The sequence below is a fragment of the Rhinatrema bivittatum genome, chromosome 1, assembly GCF_901001135.1.
Source record: "Rhinatrema bivittatum chromosome 1, aRhiBiv1.1, whole genome shotgun sequence".
NCBI classification, from domain to species: Eukaryota; Metazoa; Chordata; class Amphibia; order Gymnophiona; family Rhinatrematidae; genus Rhinatrema; species Rhinatrema bivittatum.
The window spans coordinates 712,625,427-712,644,916 of NC_042615.1; the positions used below are offsets into that span (position 1 = coordinate 712,625,427).

General features: G+C 46.2%; 1 protein-coding gene across 2 annotated transcripts in view; it reads right to left on the reverse strand.

Moving 5' to 3' along the window:
* KIF2A (kinesin family member 2A) overlaps positions 1 to 19,490 on the reverse strand; it is a 266,717-nt gene that overhangs the window by 238,574 nt on the left and 8,653 nt on the right. For both annotated transcript variants that reach the window (XM_029576454.1, XM_029576445.1), the window contains exon 2: positions 5,927 to 6,021. In XM_029576454.1, coding sequence (XP_029432314.1) covers positions 5,927 to 6,021 — 95 coding nt within the window. The remainder of the gene's footprint in view (positions 1 to 5,926; positions 6,022 to 19,490) is intronic.

The window sequence follows — 19,490 nt, forward strand, 5'->3', positions numbered from 1 at the left end:
GGCTAACTCATAAGGAAGCAGGCCAACCAGCATACAACATGTGCAACAGGCACAACTGGGTTGCTGTTGGCAATGATGAGGCAGCCTGAAAATCACAGCGGGTCGAGGTAGGACCAGTTGGGTTTTTACACTGGGAATAAGTTTCGTAGGACTGACTGGCCAAAGTCGGAGTCTTGTCAAGACAGTAGTGGGCTGCGAAGGTGTGAAGAGAGCGCCATGTCGCAGCCCTGCAGGTGTCGGCAATTGGTACTGAACGGTAGTGTGCTACTGATGTTGCCATGGCCCTGACTGAGTGCGCCTTCACTCGTACCTGAAGTGGCAGGCCTGCTTGCTGGTAGCAGAATGCAATGCAGTCCGCCAATCAGTTGGAGAGAGTCTGCTTGTCCACTGCAACTCCAATCTTGTTTTTGTCAAAAGAAACAAACAGTTGGTGGACTTTCTCTGGACTGTGGTGCGGTCTAAGTAAAATGCAAGCGCACGTTTACAGTCAAAGGTGTGCAGAGCTTGCTCATGCGGGTGAGTGTGACGCCTTGGGAAAAAAGTGGGCAAGATAGATTGGTTTAAGTGGAAATCCGTTACAACCTTAGGAAGGAATTTAGGGTGAGTGCGGAGAACCACCTGGTCATGGAGGAACCTTGTATAGGGCGAGAATGTTACAAGAGCTTACAACTCACTGACACTGCGAGCAGATGCAATAGCAACCAGGAAAATTACTTTCCATGTGAGGTAGCTGAGTTCGCAGGAGTGCAAGGGCTCAAAAGGAGGATGCATGAGGTCCCATGCCACGCCCAGTAGTCGTAGAGGAGGCTTAAGCAGAGTACGACTCATGAAGAGACCCACAAGGGGTTGAGCCGTTATCGGGGCATCCCTTACTCCTTGATGATAAGCAGAGATGGCACGGAGGTGAACTCGTATGGAGGAAGTCTGGAGACCAGATTCTGAGAGGTGCCAGAGATAGTCTAAGAGTTTCGGTGTAGGGCAAGAAAAAGAATGAAAGCCTTTCTGTGTGCACCACAAGGTAAACCTGTTCCACTTAGAGCGGTAGGACTTCCACGTAGAAGGCTTTCGTGAAGCTACGAGGACTTAAGAGATGCTACTAGAAAGATTGAGAGGCTGTAGTATCAACCTTTCAACATCCAGGCCGTCAGAGACAGGAAGTTCGGGTGGCGCAACTTGCCATGATTCTGTGTTATGAGGTTGGGCGCCGTCCCCAGGCGACTGGGTTCCTGGACAAATTGGTTTCCCATACTTCTCAACCTGACTTGATGTGGCCAATAGGGGGCTATGAGTATCATTGAGCCTCGGTCCTGCAGTAGCTTCACGAGAGTCTTGCTTATTAGCGGAATTGGAAGGTACGTATATAGCATGCCTGTGTTCCAGGGGCGGGCGAAGGCATCCATGGTTGGTGCTCTTCGGTCCCTGTGCAGGGAGCAGAAGCATTCCACTTTGTGGTTTTGATTGGATACAAAGAGGTCGATATTTTGCTGACCCTACCTGTGAAAGATTCTGCTCGCAATAGAGGGATCCAGAGACCACTCGTGGGGCTGGAAATTCTGGCTGAGGCGGTCCACCACTGCATTCTGTGTACCTACCAGATAAGTGGCTCGCAGCAGTATGGAATGCGACAGGGCCCAGGCCCAAATCTGTGCCACTTCTTGGCAGAGCAGATAAGAGCCTGTGCCCCCTGTTTGTTCAGGTACCACATTGCTACCTGGTTGTCTGTTTGAATCAAGACAACCTTGTTGATTAGGCAGTCCATGAATGAATAAAGGGCATACCACATTGCTCGAAGCTCCAGAAAGTTGATCTCATAGGTTGCTTCGGCTTTTGTCCAAATCCCTTGGGTTTGAAAGCCTTCGAAATGGGCTCCCCAACCTAGGCTGGAGGCGTCCATGGTTAAGGTCACCTAAGAAGCTGGTTGCTGGAAGGGAAGACCTGTTTGTAAGTTGGCTTTGTATGCCCACCAGGCAAGGGACAGACGAAGCAGATTCGTTATGGGCACAAAGGACGAAAGCGGCTGTGTGGCCTGGTGCCACTGAGATTTTATAGTCCATTGTGTCAGCCTCATGGCTAGGCGTGCCATTGGGGTTACGTGGTCTGTTGATGCCATATGACCGAGCAACGTGAGGAATTTGCGAGCAGAGGCTGTTTGACGATGGTGTATAGAGCTGGCGAGGTTGGACAGCATGGTTGCACGGTTGTTGGGTAAGAATCCCTTAGCCACTCTGGTGTCCAGGTCTGCTCCTATAAAAGGAGAGATGGTGTTAAGCGGGATTTCGGGTAGTTGATCAGAAACCCCAGTGAGTGCAGAAGTCGTATAGTGAGACCAAGGGAGTCTAGGGCTCCTTGTCTGGACTGGCATTTTATTAGCCAGTCGTCTAGATATGGGAAGACATGGATGCCCTTGCGGTGCAACTGTGCAGCCATAACTGCCAAGCATTTCATAATCACTCGGGGCGCCAAGGCCAGGCCGAATGGCAGTACTTTGTATTGATAGTGCCCGTGACCTACTACAAATCGCAGGTACTCGTGATGAGGAGGGAAGATTGCAATATGGGCGTAAGCGTCTTGAAGGTCCAGAGAGCAGAGCCAATCTCCTTGTTGTAGGAGAAGGAGCACAGTGTCCAGGGACACCATTTTGAATCGTTCCTTGTGAAGGAATGTGTTTAAGGAACGTAGATCCAGAATAGGCCGGAGGCCCCCAGTCTTTTTTGGGATTAGGAAATACCGGGAGTAGAACCCTCTCCCCTGTTGAGTCGAGGGAACCGTTTCTACGGCCCTGGCCAACAGAAGGGTCCCAGCTCCAGGCTGGAATGGGCAGGGAGTCCGGGGATACAGTTGAAAAACTTAGACAGTAACCGTGGGTTATGATGCATAGTACCCATTGGTCCGTGGTAATTGGGCGCTAATTGGTTGCGAAGTGGCAGAGACAGCCTCCTACCGGTGAATCGGGTTGGCTGCTGCTCTCTGGAAAGGAGTCAAAATCCAGTCGCAGGACCAGCTTGTGGAGCTGATTGTGCTCTAGGAGTTCTCGCTTGGCGTGCATGTCCTCTCTGAGGGGCCTGAGCTGGTCAAGCATGGGACGCGGGAGGATAATATCTGCGTGGTCTGTAGAATTGCTTCCTAGTGTCCCTATGTGTGCCCCTGCGGGCTACGGAGGGTGTCTCTGAGGTGACAGTTGGAAGCTGACGCAGAGTCTGATGATGGTCCTTTAACTGGGCCACTGCGTCATATCTTGTCCCCGAACAGGTTTTCACCTGTATAGGGGAGATCTGCAAATTTGTCCTGCACCTCCGCTCATAGGTCTGAGGCCTTGAGCCAGGTCCAGTGTCTAGCACTGATGCCCGCTGCTGAGACTCTGGATGCTGTTTCAAAAGAGTCATAAGCAGCCCCAACCTCGTGTTTACCTGCTTCCAATCCTTTTTGTAGGATGGAGGTCAAGGTTTCTTGTTGTTGCTGTGGTAGGGACTCTGTGAATTCCTGGACCTGTTTTCAGAGATTCCTATTATATTGGGTCATGTATAATTGGTACGCTGATATTCGTGCTATTAACATGGACCCTTGAAAGACTCTGCGCCCCAATGCATCCAATGTCTTCTGTTCCTTTCCAGGAGGAGGAGTGTGGACGGGATCTTTTAACCTTCTTTTGGACTGATTCCACCATTACAGAATGGTGGGGTAACTGGCTTTTTTGAAAGCCTGGGGCTTGGACCAGGTCTGTCTTTCTGTTGACTGGCGGTACAGTACCCAGATGGTTCCACAGGCGGTGCAAGAGGTCAAGAACTTCATGCACTGGTATTGCTATTACCTCTTTTGGAGCATCTACAAACCGTAAGACCTCCAACATCTTGTGGCGAGCGTCTTCCTCCATTAGCAATGAAAATGGGATAGTTTCAGACATCTCCTTGACAAAGCTGGCAAAGGAGAGAGAGGTCTTCCGGAGGAGAATGACGCCTTTCTTCCGGGGGTGAAGGCTCAGAGAGCAATTCTTCAGAAACTTGTGAGGAATGGACTGAGGATGCATCCTCCCATGGATCATAGGGAGTTTCTCCTTCTTCAGGTGGGCTTCCTGAGGGAGGAAGGATGCCAAAGCTGAGAGGGTGAGAAGGCATCGATGGAGGAGGCACCAGCTTTGAGGGCCAGCCACGACAGTCCTGGAATGGGTTCCGGCATCGGTGGTTCCCATGCGGGGATCAGGCCAGAAGTCGCCTCTTCCTCCTCCGAGGAACCCGGTATGGGAATCAGGATCCATGGAGGCCTCGATAGCAACCCGGTGCCAGCATGTCCGAATGCACAGGTTGAGTCGGCAGGGCACCAATAAGCGTGTCTAGGCACTCGAGGAGCGGTGCAAACAAACATTGAGGGAGCCAGTTCCGGTGCCAGTATGGGGGCCAGTGCCAGTGGCGACTGGAAGCCCCAAAGGGCATTCAGCACTGCCTGTTGGACCAGTCTGTCCAACTCCTCCCTGAAGGCTGGTGTGGATAACACTGCGCCTGGGGTAGGAGGCAGGCTAGGCGTTACTGGAGCCTCCACAGGGGTCTGTGGAGGCTCAGTACCTGGCACCGATATCGGTGGGGAACGCCTCGGGGTCCCGGTGGAAGTCGATGCCGCTGCAGTGTCGGTGACTGTGTTTCCCACAGTGCTCTGTTTGATCCTTCTCCAGCAAGAGGATGATGACGCCGATGCCTTCAAAGGGGTCGGTGACAGACGGTCACCCGCTCCACGATGTTCCTGGCGGGGCATCTCCAACGTGGAAGGACCCTCTCCAGTTGGCGCAACTTGTACTAGAGTCAATGGAGCAGAGTGTTTTGAAGTAAACAAATGCTCCATCTTCTCCAGTCGAGCGCGTCGGCCTTTGGGGGTCATTTGTGCACAACTGGGGCAGCAACTGATGTCGTGCGAGGGCCCTAAGCACAAAACACAAATATTGTGCGGGTCAGTTATGGACATGGTCCTTGGACACTCGGGGCATTTTCTAAAACCGGTCACCATGCCGAAAAAAGTGACACGCGGTCAGTGACCACGGACACGAGAGATATGCCGCCGGGAACAGACCGCGAATCACGGGAAAAGCACTTACCAAGCGTCGGAGGGAACGGAGAGCGATGGGGGACCCTGGTGAGGGTGAATTTAGGAAGATAAGCTTCGAATTTTTCCTTGAGGAAAAGTGCGAGGAAATTTCTCAAAGAGCTCCTAACTGCGAGGCTACTTACTGTGAGGAAAAAAAAAAAAGAGACTGAAGGGGGACCCCGTATGGCCACAGGGTTAGTGGCATGCTGACCATGCTCAGTGTGCCAGTCAAAGTTCTAGAAACTTTGACAAAAGTATTCCATGACAGGGCTCCATCTGAAGATGTCACCCATATGTGAGGACTACCATCCTGCTTTTCCTGGGAGAAATACCTATGAGCTCAAGTTTGGAAAAGCGAGTGATCAAACCCAAATCCTGGTGTAACTGCAAAAACTCACACACATCAACAGAAACGGGCAAAGTGGGCAAGCCCTATTTTAACTATAATTGTATTGCATCAGTAACAAACAAAAACATCTGCCAATTTCTAATTCACATTTTAATAACCCGGACAACCGCTCTTTAAAAACAAGAATTAGAAAAAAGATCTTTTAATATGTTTCTTTCTAAACTACCGCTTCGTCCATGTTCCTATATGTCATTTCTGCCAGAATCTTCTGGAATATACAGCAGACTGAAAATGTCTGTCTGAGAATAGTGTTCAATTATAGCTCAGGACAATAATAGGAAATCTAAAAGGTAAGTGTCAAAGCAAATCTAACAAAAGAAAACAGCAAAATAGCATTTATAAATTAACTGTCTCAAGGTTATGAAACCTAAGTAGGATTTAATTAGTGAAAAGGTTGTACCATGCAATACTTTAATATTTAACACAAATACTTAAGACAAATTGTACCTCTTTGCCTTTTGTGTCTCCATTTTCAATCCACTCTACTGTAACACTTTCATTATCTTCATTCAGTGATGTTACCATAGCTTGATGTATTCGACCTAAGAGAAAATAGTGTGTAGAATGAAAATCACACTTTATAAAATTTTTCAACAATTTAAGCTATCCCAAATCCTACTGTCTACACTCTGCACCTTATAAAATGATCATGAAGCCTCTAGAAGTGGCTCCATATGTGACAAACAAAAAAGGTTTTAAGATGCAATGGGCCTTCCTTTGTGTCAGCCAGCCAGTCATCTAAATCTCTTGCTAGTCCAGTCAACACAGCACTGCTTTTCCAGGGACACAAAGTGGTTCCTTTTGGAGCTTATCACAAACATATTCCTTTCATCAACATGGAACTGCTTCCACAGAGTAATGGTCAGGTTTCCCTTCTCCAAGGAACTCCTTTTAGGGAGCTATGTCCAAAAGACAAACCAAAGGTTAAGCTACAAGACCATTAGCCAGCTCTAGGGTAGCTTGGAGTGTTCTGGAAAACCCAGAATCCACTGATAGAGGTCCTGAAACTCTCAGAATTTTTTGCAAAGATTAACCAAGTGTCTGCACTGCTGCAAGAATCTTCTAATTTCAGTAAAGAAGTTGAAGACTCAGAAAAAGTATGAAAGACCTGTAACCTTCAACACAAAATAGATGAACGCATGAAAGCCGGTGGCAGATTAACTTGCTTGTACTCTTATCAGAGACTGTAACTGTAATATATTCTCTTAGGACAGAAATGAGGCCTACTAAGTCAAAAATAACAGTTGACATACCAAAGTACCAACACAGGTGCAAGGTATCTAAACCTAGTCAAATATATCAACCTTCACTTGCTTTAGAAAAAAAAACCCAAAACAAAACATGTTTATGTCAAAATATAACTGCAAGTAAACTTTGGTTACTATCACATATACCAACTATCAAAACTACCCAACATTACTCAGGTTACCTGGTGCATTATTTAAAATGTTAAAAATCTAACCACAGTGAAAGATAAATATTTTTTCATATCATTAACTAATTAACAAAAAGCATATTGAAACTTAGAGAATCTCTCCATAAATTATATGGACAGTTATCTGGCAGCAAGAGTATATTTGACTTCGCCAACTCTAGAGAGCACTACATATAGCTGTCTGTGAGAGAAAAAGCCACCTCGCTTAGTATAGTAAAAAGTGGTTTGTTTGGTTTTTTTTTTTTAACTGTAGGCAACCTTTCAGGTCATATTGCTATGATACACTTATTCCCCCTAATTAACGCCTTACTATTACCGAACACTATTGGCACCTCCTATGTAATGTATGACCCATATTTTTACTGGTGCTCTATTGTAAACCGTTGTGATGGTGAATAACCTAACGACGGTATATAAAAAAAACTCTTAAATAAATAAATAAAATAGAAAAAAATGGGTGTTTTGACAGTGATTGTTGTTAACTGTTGCCACAATAATCAGTAGTAAGCTAATGACTGAACCTTTTTTGTCTCAGTCATTTTTCATGTTTGTTTCTATGCTTTTTCAGCATTTCTGATAGACAAACTGATACAAGCCTTTAAAAAAAAAATTATATATATATATATATGCAAGGAGAGTACAAAGATGTTTCAGTGATTAATCTCTTGAGATCTGAGGCTGCAGATACAGCGGCAGTTAGAAACAATTGTTTTCAGCAAAGACGAGAATTTCACGAGAGCGGATACAGAACTTGGTCATATACAACAAGCATTGGAACCTCAAAGAAGATTATTGGCGTTTCTATTACAGAGGCAACGCTTTGTATAGTAGATTTGATTAAGATAACATCCATGGTTGGACTACTATATATTTCCCTGATGAAGCCGCCAAGGCAAAACAAGGGTCCAGTTGGAATCAGTGAGGATTAAAAAGGGATTGAATTATAAGGTTCAATGAGTAAGATCATATGCAGGTTCTATGGTAAAAGAAGAATATTTCAGTGATGTAAAATGAACATTATATAATGTGTATTATGAAGCTAACAATTTAAAAAGTTAGCAAGCAAGTGAATTATGTTTTGAGATTGTTTTTAAATGTGTATGCATGTTTTTTCATAGATTATTTATAGCTGGTAATGAAAAGTGCGGATGTATGTGAATGGGTATGTTTGAGTGTGAATGAAGGTTGATTTAAGCATTATATAAAAGCTAATGATGTATTCTGGTGAGATACAAATATAAATGCTCATTGTACATTTTATGTAAACTCTTATTAAAAAAATTGTTCACTTTTTGATATTTTTCTATGAATTCAATAAAAAGATTAATCTGAATACAATAGTGCTTGTTATTTCACTCCAAAGGGAGTGTTTTTGGTTTATGTTAAACATTAAACAAGCATTAGGGGAAGTGCAATATTGCCTAAAAATTGGACACACACACATATATATATATATATATATATATAAATAAAGTATAAACGGTGATTATATTTAGTGATAGCAAGAGATTAGTCGGGGTTGAGAGATGAACAGTGGTTTTTAGGTTTAGTAATTGTATATTCCTTTAAAATTGTGTATGAGGATCTTTAATATGTATGTAAACAAAATACTTTTATAAAAGATTTTTTCAATAAATATGAATTTTTAATTTTAAATATCTGTGGTATCAAATATTTTAAGTGAATACAGGTGCTTTTTTCCTTTCCCCCTTTTTTAAGGGTTTTTGTGGCTTATATCAAGCACTAGTTAGGTAGACATTGCCGAATTTTTATATGTGTGTGTATATATATATATATATATATATATATATATATGTAGTGTACATACATACATACATATATATACACACATATACACACACACAAATTCGGCAATGTCTACCTAACTAGTGCTTGATATAAGCCACAAAAACCCTTAAAAAAAGGGGGAAAGGAAAAAAGCACCTGTATTCACTTATAATATTTGATACCACAGATATTTAAAATTAAAAATTCATATTTATTGAAAAAATCTTTTATAAAAGTATTTTGTTTACATACATATTAAAGATCCTCATACACAATTTTAAAGGAATATACAATTACTAAACCTAAAAACCACTGTTCATCTCTCAACCCCGACTAATCTCTTGCTATCACTAAATATAATCACCGTTTATACTAGAGCATAGCCCTGTATATTGAAGCACAATACAACACCAAATTGTTATACTTGTTCATGTAAAACACATTACACTTTATATAATGTTAATCTAATATTTAGTATTACAATACAGTACTGAAAAAAAGAGCTGTTACGCCCAACTATAGTTTGTCATCTCTTGATATCACACTATATGATTTAAATGGCATAACTCATCATTTCCTGCTTGTCCCTGTCCGTCACCCACTGTATCCAATGATGGCGTTTTCACTTATTTTGCATATCCCAAGGAGGCCTCGTTTTGCCTATACGGCTTCCTCAGGGGAATTTTAATTTTCAAAATGAAATCATCAGTTATACATGGAACACTGCAATCTCAGTATGAACTGTATCTGTGTTCCACATCCAATCAGCTTCTAAGAATCCACTGAACCATCATTCACTCGACTGCAAATGCTCAGATTGTTCCTTAAGAAGGGCTCCAATATTTAAAGGGGCACGAGTGTTAAAGATGTTTAAAACACAATTGTTTCCCTTGCTTCATAACGGCTCTCTTAAATTTGTTCTTCTATACCAGCTGAACAGCTTTAAACTTTTGATTCCATAACAAGGCCATATAGTGTGATTATAGATATAGATACACACACACACACACACACACACTGTAGATGTAGGTAATATATAGAAGTAATCAGTAAGTAGAATGTGTGCTTGCTGAGCACACCAGAGATCTCTACTGAAAGGAATGATTTCTTATAGGATAGCTATGTCAGACTATTAGAAAAGCAGTCTAGCAAAGTTATCTACTAACAGCTGAGATTAAATTACAAACAGCTGGGGGCGCTATACCGCGAGCATTCAAGATGGAAGCATAAGAGCTGAGATTCTCAACCCGAACACTTAAATCGTGCCCCTGCATTGCGCTGGTTCACCTGCCTGATCGCACTGGACCCTATTTCGCTATCTTAAAGTTGACGGAATGACTTCTAAGCGCAAAACTGCCGATCTGAAGCACTTCGGATTCGGCAATCACCCGATTTCCCGCAACTCGAAGGCTAAGTGCTGCAATTGCAAAGCAGAGCCATGTTAGTCCGGACACCAAAGCAGCAGCAAGACCATGAAAAAGCAGCAACCCAGCACAGACTGCGTTTTGTGAAGTTGGGCATAAGTTCCCTATCTGCGGGTAGTTAGAATCTTAACTTCAAACTTGCACTTGAAAAGTTAATTTAATATACTGTCTTACTGATTTTATAAGAATGGAGTATTTTCCTATTTGAAATATTTGCTATTATGTAATCCTTTTACCATCTGACAATCATTAAGCTTATTATGATAAATTCACTGTAATGACATTAAGAAAGCCTTTAATAAAATGTACTACCTAAGTCAAACGGTAATTGTGTTATTCTCTGATAAATTTGGATCAATCATAAAGGGTATATTTTATATGCTGGATTATGCAAATTACCCTATAGGGTCACATTACTGACTCTTGGCTCTACCGGGAGCTGGAAGGTGGTGCACCCCCCCCCCCCCCTTTGGAGCTCCTCAAGCTGTTGGGGGGGGGGGGGGAACCTACAGATAGTGGCAAGAATACCCAAATGCACAATATGGGCAAAGCAGTAGCAACAGAGCAAATTACTAAGCTTCTTAAACCATAACCAGCAATACTGTGAAAAAGCAGCACCATTAGTGACATATGTTAGTTTTAATTTGTATCTGTGTATTGCTGCTGTTGAGAAGGGAGAAGATGTAGGCCAAAACTGAGCTCCAGAGAGCTCTACTGCAAAAAAAAAAAAATAATAATAATAAATATATATTTTTTATCTTTTGATGGGGCACTTATGCCTCCGGTAGTAGCTCTTGGCACTTTCTGAGAGGCTGGCAAGGCTGGCACTGTCAGCTCCTGGATGGGTGGTCTTGTAAAGGAGCTGCGCCCCTGAGGGTACTCAGGGAAGAAATGGGATAGGTAGCACAAGGAGGGGCTGTAATAGCCCTGAGGCTGTAGTGGTCCAGTAGTGAAAAGGGTAGACGGTTCAGATCCTAGGAATGGCACAGAAATGCTTTTTTGAATTTTATTTTTGGTTCTGCCATAGCCCAAGATTAAAGAAGGCCAGTGGCTGCAGGAAAGAGTAAGGATGCTGCATCAAAATCTCCTCCAACTTAGGAGTAACAGCAGCCAGCAGGAAGGAAGGCAACTGCCTCTTCTGAAGTCAGAAAACTTGTGGCAGCACCGAGAGAAAGCAGCAGCAGAGCAAGGAAGTCTATCCCACAGGCTGATCTGTGGCAACAGCAGCACAGCCATCTTCAGTGCCGTAAGCTCCTACAGCTCCTAGGCTGCTGAGACAGCAAAGTTGCTTACCTGTAACAGGTGTTCTCCCAGGACAACAGGATGTAGTCCTCACATATGGGTGATGTCAGACGAAGCCTTGTCACAGAATACTGTGACAGAACACTGAGCATGCCCAGCATGCCATAATCCCTGTGGCCACAGGGGTCTCCTTTTAGTCTCGTTTTTAGCAAAAGGTGCAAGCGAAAAAATAAAATATTAAAACGGTTTTGGACCGAACTCTGTGGGGTGGTGGGTGGGTTTCATGAGGACTACATCCTGCTGTCCTGGGAGAACACAAGTTATAGGTAAGCAACTCTGCTTTCTCCCAGGACAAGCAGGATGGTAGTCCGCACATATGGGTGAATAGCAAGCTACAGGCTGAGTCATATTTATTTGGACCAACAGCACACAACTTGTGCAACAGGCACAACAACTGGTGTACTGTTGGTAAAAATGAGGCAGCCTGAAAATCACAGCAGATGGATGTGGAAGGAGTTGAAAAACTTATTTCCAGTATAATCCCAAGACGGATTGGCCAAAGGCAGAGTCTTGACGTCCTTCCTTGTCCAGGCAGTAATGTGCTGCAAATGTTACTCCTGGGGGAATTCTGCGCTACTGCGGAATGCAGAATTTCCACAGAATTCCCACTCTGCGCAATATTGGCAAATTCTACGTAGAAAATAGTAGAGGAAACCCCAGCATACTGCGAACGGAGCATGTCCCGCGGCACACGCTCCGTCGTGGCGAAGATGAAGGCCCGGCACACCGTTCGCCGCAAAAAGGGAAGGCCCCCGTGTGCTGTGCTCCATTAGCAGCGAAGTTGAAGGCCCCCATGTGCCGTGGGACGCGCTCCATTCGCCGCGAACGGAGCGCGTCCCACGGCATGCCAGTGAGAGAATGCCGGCGAGAGAGGGGAGGGTGAGAGAGCATCGGAGGTAAGAGAGGGTGGGTGGGGAGGATGCTTGAGTGTGGGTTTCAGAGAGAGGGAGCCCAAATGAGGGGAGGGGAATGCCAGTGAGAGAGAATGTGTGTGTGAGAGAGGAGAGGGGGATGTGGGGGAGGGCGAGAGAGACAGCTTGGTTGGTAAAAGGGGGAGTGGGCGGGATGCTTGAGTGTGGGTTTCAGAGAGGGTGCCTATATGAGGGGAGGGTGACAGAGAGCAAGGGAGTTAAGAGAGGGTGGGTGGATGCTTGTAGTGGGTTTCAGAGAGAGGGAGCCCATACGAGGAGATTGTGAAGGAGTGTGTATGTGTGTGAAAGATTGGGAGCTCGTGTGTATGTGAGTGTGCTAGCCTACGTCAAGGGATTGCGTATGTGTGAGACAGAGCCTGTGTGAAGGGCTGCGTGAGAGAGAGAGACATTGGTAGCCTGTGTGAGGATGTATGCGTGAAAGAGAAAGGAGCTTGTGTGGGTGTGTATGCAAGAGAGAGGGCCCTGTATGAGGGGATGTGTGTATGTGGAAGGGATACTTACAGTGAATTTCTAGGGAAATTCTGCTCAAAATATTTAATATTCTGCAACTTTAAGTAATAACTTTTCTCTGTAAAAATTTAAAATGTAATTACTTAACACAATTTACATGATAGTCTTTATTTTGACCAATATAAAACTTGCAGAATTTTCAATTTTTGTGCGCAGAATTTTAAATTTCTTTGCGCACAATTCAACCAGGAGTAAAATGTGTGGAGAGAGCTCCATGTTGCAGCTTTACGAATCTCAGCAATCAGTACTGAACGATAGTATGCTACCGACGTTGCCTTGGCTCTTACTGAGTGCACCTTCAACTCGTCCCTGAAGGGTAAGGTCTGCTTTCTCATAGCATAATTTGATACAGTCTTCTAGCCAGTTGGAGAGAGTTTGTTTACCCCACTGCAACTCCTGGTTTGTTTTTAATCGAAAGAAACAGAGTTGGGTGGATTTCCTATGGACTGCAGTACGGTCTAGGTAAAATGCAAGTGCACGTTTACAGTCCAAGCTGTGTAAAACTCTCTTGCACTGGTGAGAGTGAGGTCTTGGGAAAAAGGTGGGCAAAACTATAGACTGATTCAGGTGAAAGTCGGTTACCACCTTGGGAAGGAATTTAGGGTGAGTACGGAGGGCCACTTTGTCATAGAGGAACCTTTTATAGGGTGAGTTTGTGACAAGGGCTTGTAACTCACTGACCCTTTGAGCAGATGTAATGGCTACTAGAAAAAGAAATTTCCATGTAAGAAATTTATCACAGGAGTGCAAAAGCTCAAATGGGGAACGCATGAGTCTTGTAAGTACTATGTTCAGATCCTATTCAGTAACTGGTGGCCATAGAGGGGGCTTAAGTTGTAGTAGGTCCCTCATAAACCGACTAACAAGGGGTTGCGCTGTTATTGGGGCATCCCCTATTTTCTTGTGGTACGCTGAGATGGCACTGAGGTGGTACCTGTAATGAGGAAGTCTGGAGACCAGAGTCTGAAAAGTGCCAGAGATAGTCTAATAGAGATGGTGTGGGGCAGGAAAAGGGGTAGATACCTTTTTGCATGCACCACATGGTAAATCTATTCCATTTACCATGGAAGGCTTTCTTGAAGCTACAAGCACTTGAGAAATCTTAGTTGAAAGATTGAGCGGTTGTAGGATCAGGCTTTTAACATCAAGGCTGTGAGGGATAAGTCTGAAGGTTCGGGTGGCATAACATGCCATGGTTTTGAGTTATGAGATTAGGCACTGTGCCCAGGCGAATGGTTCTCGGATAGAGAGGTCGAGAAGCATCGGAAACCATACTTGTCGAGGCCAGTACGGGGCTATGAGTATCATTGATCCCTTGTCCTGTTGTAGCTTCAAGAGAGCTTTGGCTATTAATGGTATGGGAGGATATGCATATAGAAGGCCTGTGCTCCAGGGGAGAGCGAAGGCGTCCATGGCTGTGCAGGGAGCAGAATCTGTCCACTTTGTGATTCAGTTCGGATGCAAAGAGGTCGATGGTTGGTTGGAAGATCTTGCTCGCTACACAGGGATCCAGAGACCACTCGTGGGGATGGAAACCGACTGAGGCGATCTGCTACTACTTTCTGTATGCCTGCCAGATAAGTGGCCCGGAGATGCATGGAGTGTGCAAGGGCCCAGATTTGTGCAGCTTCTTGGCAGAGCAGATAAGAGCCTGTGCCTCTCTATTTGTTCAAGTACCACATTGCAACTGTATTGTCTGTCTGTATGAGAACAGTCTTGTGTGAAAGGCAGTCCTTGAACGCATATAGAGCATAACGTATGGCTCGAAGCTCTAGGAAGTGGATTTGAAACTTTGCTTCGAGTTGTGTCCAAGTACCTTGAGTTTGAAGGTTGTTCATATGAGCTCCCCAACCCAAGTTTGGATGCGGCCGTGGTTAAGGTCACTTGAGGAACTGGTTGCTGGAAGTGTAGACATGTCTGCAAGTTGGCTCTGTTTGTCCACCAGAGAAATGACAGACGCAGCTGGTCAGTTACATGGATTAGGGATGAAAGAGGTTGAGTGGCTTGGAGCCACTGAGATTTCAAAGTCCATTGAGTTATTCTCATGGCTAGCCTGGTCATAGGAAGCCATGTGGCCCAGCCTGGAAGTATGTCTGCGCGGTCGTTGGGCAGGAAGGCCTTTGCGACCGTGGTGTCCAAATCTGCTCCGATTAAGGTAAGGTGGTGAGATGGATTCAAGTGGGATTTCTGGTAATTGATCAGAAATCCTAGCGAATGCAGAAGATTTGTAGTGAGCTTTAGAGAGTTGAGAACTCCTTGCTTGTATCGACTCTATTAGCCAGTAGTAAGGAAACACGTGTACGGTGCTTCTGCACAGATGTGCGGCAGCCACTGCTAGGCATTTTGTAAACACGCGAGGCGCTGAGGCCAGACCAAATGGCAGAACTCGGTATTGAAAATGTCTGTGACCCACTATGAAGCGCAGGTATTTGCGGTGATGTGGGAATATGGCGATATGTGCGTAGGTGTCCTGAAGGTCCAGAGAACAGAGACAATCTTCTTGTTGTAGTAAGGGAAACATGATGCCGAGAGACACCATTCTGAATTTTTCTTTTTGAAGAAATTTGTTGAGATTGCGGAGGTCTAGGATGGGCCGGAGACCGCCCGATTTTTTTGGAATCAGAAAATAGCATGAGTAGAACCCTCGGCCCCTCTGTGTCAGGAGGGGCCGAGGGTTCTACAGCCCTGGTTCGCAGAAGGGTGGAAAGTTCTGACTCTAGAATCAATGTGTGGTCTTTTCGGGCCCACAGTGGATTGGGTGGAAAGTCCAGGGATACTGTGAGGAAGTTTAAACGGTATCCCAGGGCTATGAGGGATATTACTCATTGATCTGTTATGAGGCGCCAGTTGTGTTTGAAGTGGTGCATTTGGCCTCCTATGGGTATTTCTGGGTTTGGGTTTATTGAAGAGTGGCCACTGTTCTCTGGAAACGCATCAAAACCCGGAGACTGGACCAGCTTGTGGGGCTGGTTGTGCTCTTAGTGCTTTGGGCTGGCGTGTATGTCCCTCTGAGGGGCTCTGGCTGGTCTCGCTCGAGATGCAGGAGGATAGTATTTGCGTGAGCGGTAGAATGGTTTTCTGGGATCCCTTCTCATGCTTTTGTGGGATGAGGAGGGAACGTCCATAGTGACTGTAGATAACTGACGTAGGGTCTCGTGGTGGTCCTTCAACTGAGCCACTGTGTCCTGTATTTTATCTCCGAAGAGATGGTCTCCAGTGCACAGAAGATCAGCATGCTTATTCTGGACCTCAGGTCTTAAATCAGAAGCTTTCAGCCAGGCCCATCTTCTAGCACTGATTCCTGTTGCTGACAACTGGGAAGCAGTCTCGAAGGAGTCATTTGCCGCTCTTACCTCATTGCTTCCCTGCTTCGAACCCCTTCTGGATGATGGCAGTCAGGCTTTCCTGCTGTTGCTGAGGCAAGGAGTCTGTGAAATCTTGGACTTGCTTCAAAAGTTTTCTTTGGTACTGGGTCATACACAGTTGGTAGGCGGCTATACGGGATACCAACATGGAGCCTTGAAAGATTTTTCGACCCAGTCCATCTAGGAACTTCTGGTCTTTACCAGGGGGAGCTGAGGAATGCGAACGTAATCATTTAGCTTTCTTCTGTGCGGATTCCACCACAACAGATTGATGAGGCAGTTGTGGTTTCTGAAAGCCTGGGGCATGTTGTACTAAGTATGTTGCATCTGTTTTCCTGTTGACTGGTGGAACAATGCCAGGATGGTCCCATATGCGGTGTAGGAGATCCAACAGGACTTCATGCACTGGAATGGCCATAATTTCCTTGGGGGTATCAACAAACTGCAGAACCTCCAAGGTCTTGTGACGGGTGTTCTCTTCCATCACTAGGTTGAAGGGGATGGTTTCGGACATTTGCTTGATAAGGTTGGCGAAGGAAAGGTCTTCAGGAGGAGACCGCCGTCTTTCCTCTGGAGGAGAAGGCTCTGAGAACAAGTCCTCTGATGTAGAGGTATCTGTTTCCACATCCTCCTATGGGTCATAAGGAGTTCCTGAAGGAGGGATAATGTCCAACATTCCAGGGCATGTGGGCATCGATGGAGGGTGTACTGGCATCGATGGCATTGAAAGGAAAGGTGGACGTTTAGGTCCAGAGAGCCCTGACAGACCTGGAAGCGGTTCTGGCATTGATGGACCTGGAGCTGGAGTCGGACTGGAAGTTATTCCGGGCTCCTCAGAGGAAGACAACACAGGTATCAGGAGCTGCGGAGGACTCTATGCCGATGGAACGGGCTGAGTCGGGAAAGCACCGATGAGAGTACAGAGTCAGTCCAGCAACGGTGCAAACATCGATGGTTCCGGGGTCGGTGCTGGTATGGGGGCCGGCATCAATGGCGGTTGCAAATTTCGGAAGGCAGCGAGGATTGCCTGGCGGACAAGGATGTCCAGTTCCTCCCTGAAAGCTAATGTGTGGATAGAGCAGCTACAGGGGGAGACAGGCTAGGCATTACTGGCTGCTCAGTACCCGGCACAGATGTCAGTGAGGAACACCTCAGGGTCTCGGGTGCAGAGGAGGAAGATGGTGGCTCCTCTTCCCAGGCCCTCTTCGAAGGCGGCTCGATGGCCATCGATGCCGCTTCGATGTCAGTGCCGGCACCAGGCGAGGAATTGTGCCAGTGGCGATGTTTTCCTTGGTGCTCTGTCCGGTCTTTCCCTGGCACAGAGGATGACGCTACCGATGTCCTGGATGGCGTGATGGATGGTCACTGTCTCCCTGCTGCTCCCGGCAAGGTTTGTCGATGGAAGGACCCTTGCTCCCTGGTGATGAGTGGGCAGAAGTCGATGGAGTAAACTTTAATTTAAAGAGAGTCTCCATCTTATCCAGATGGGCAGGTCTGCCTTTTGGAGTCATTTGGGTGCTCAGATGGTCTTCTTGTAGCCACCATTGTAGCTGGTTCCGAACCATCGCCGGTAGCCAGAGGAGGGCGGAGTTGTTTTGGGACATCGGGTTCCACTGTGACAGTAGGGAATGTTGTAGGGGCCGCAAGTGGGCCCTTGCCCACGGGACGACTTCTATGATTGATGCCATGAGTCCAAGGACTTGGAGATAGTCCCATGCCGTGGGAAGGGTGGAGTTCAGCAATGCTCGTAGTTGTTCCATCAATCTCCTTCTCCTTGTAGGGGGAAGGGTGACTTTGTTCCATTTGGTGTCGAACCGGACTCCCAGGTATTCTAGGGATTGGGAGGGCTGCAGGTGGCTCTTGGGTGTGTTGACGACCCACCCAAGGCTCTGCAGTAGTTCCTTGACTCTGGTGGTTGCTTGATGGCTTTCCTCTGGCGATTTCGCTCTGATCAGCCAATCGTCCAGGTATGGGTGCACGAGGATTCCTTCTTTCCATGATCTTGGTGAACGTTCGTGGAGCCGTAGCTAGCTTGAACGGTAGGGCCTGGAACTGGTAGTGATGGCTAAATATCGCGAAGCGTAGAAAACACTGATGGATGTGATGGATCTGTATGTGGAGATAGGCTTCTGACAGATCTAGGAAGGTCAGGAATTCTCCCGGTTGAACCGCCTTCATAACCGAACGCAGGGTTTCCATGTGGAAGCAGGGTACCTTCAGGTAGCGATTGACGGTCTTAAGGTCCAGTATGGGCTGGAATGTTCCCTCTTTCATGGGCACGATGAAGTAGATGGAATAGTGCCCAGAATTTTGTTGGTATGTGGGCACTGGTGTTATTGCCTTTAGGGCAAGGAGTTTTGATAGTGTGGTTTCCACTGCCTTCCTCTTGGAGGGGTCGTGGCGCGGAGAAATCACAAACTTGTCCGAGGGGATGCTGTCTAAGTCCAGGTAGTATCCCTCTCGGATGATGGATAGGACCCAATTGTCCGACGTTATTTCGATCTATCTTTGGTAGAATAGGGCGAGTCTGCCCCTTATGATCTCTTCCTGTAGATGGATCTGCTGATTCTTATTGCGTGTTGTGGCTGGAGCCTGGTCCCAAGCCGGCTCCTCTTTTGTTGTGTCTGTTCCGAAAGGACTGTCCCCTGCCAGCGGGAAGAGGGGCTAGGTAAGTGGTTTTGTAAAGTCTAAAACGCTGGGATCCTCTGCCCTTGGGTGCCCGGGGAGAGGGGCGTTGGTTCCTCTTGTTTCTGTCCTCCGGTAGACAGGGTACTGGGGACTCGCCCCATTTGTCAGCTAATTTGTCCAGTTCGCTTCCGAACAGGAGTATTCCTCTAAAGGGCATTCTCATGAGCTTCGTCTTAGAGGTCGCGTCAGCTGACCAGCTTTGGAACCAGAGCTGTCTTCTGGCTGCCACTATGGACGAGAGGACCTGGCTGAGGTGTGTATCAGGTCTGAGGTTGCATCCGTGAGGAATGATATTGCCATGTCTAATGCCTCGAGTGGCATAGTTGCGTCCCTGGCCATAGCCAGGCAGGGGTGTGATACCATGGTGCAGCAGGCAGCGATCTGTAACGTCATAGCTGATACATCGTAAGACTGCTTGAGGATGGATTCCTGCCATCTGTCATTGGCATCCTTGAGTGAAGCTCCTCCCTCGCATGTAGCCGTGCGTCGTAACCTTTGAAGACGACGCACGGCTACATGCTGAGGAAGAAATTGAAGGTGGTTGAGAATTACCAGGAATGATTTTGA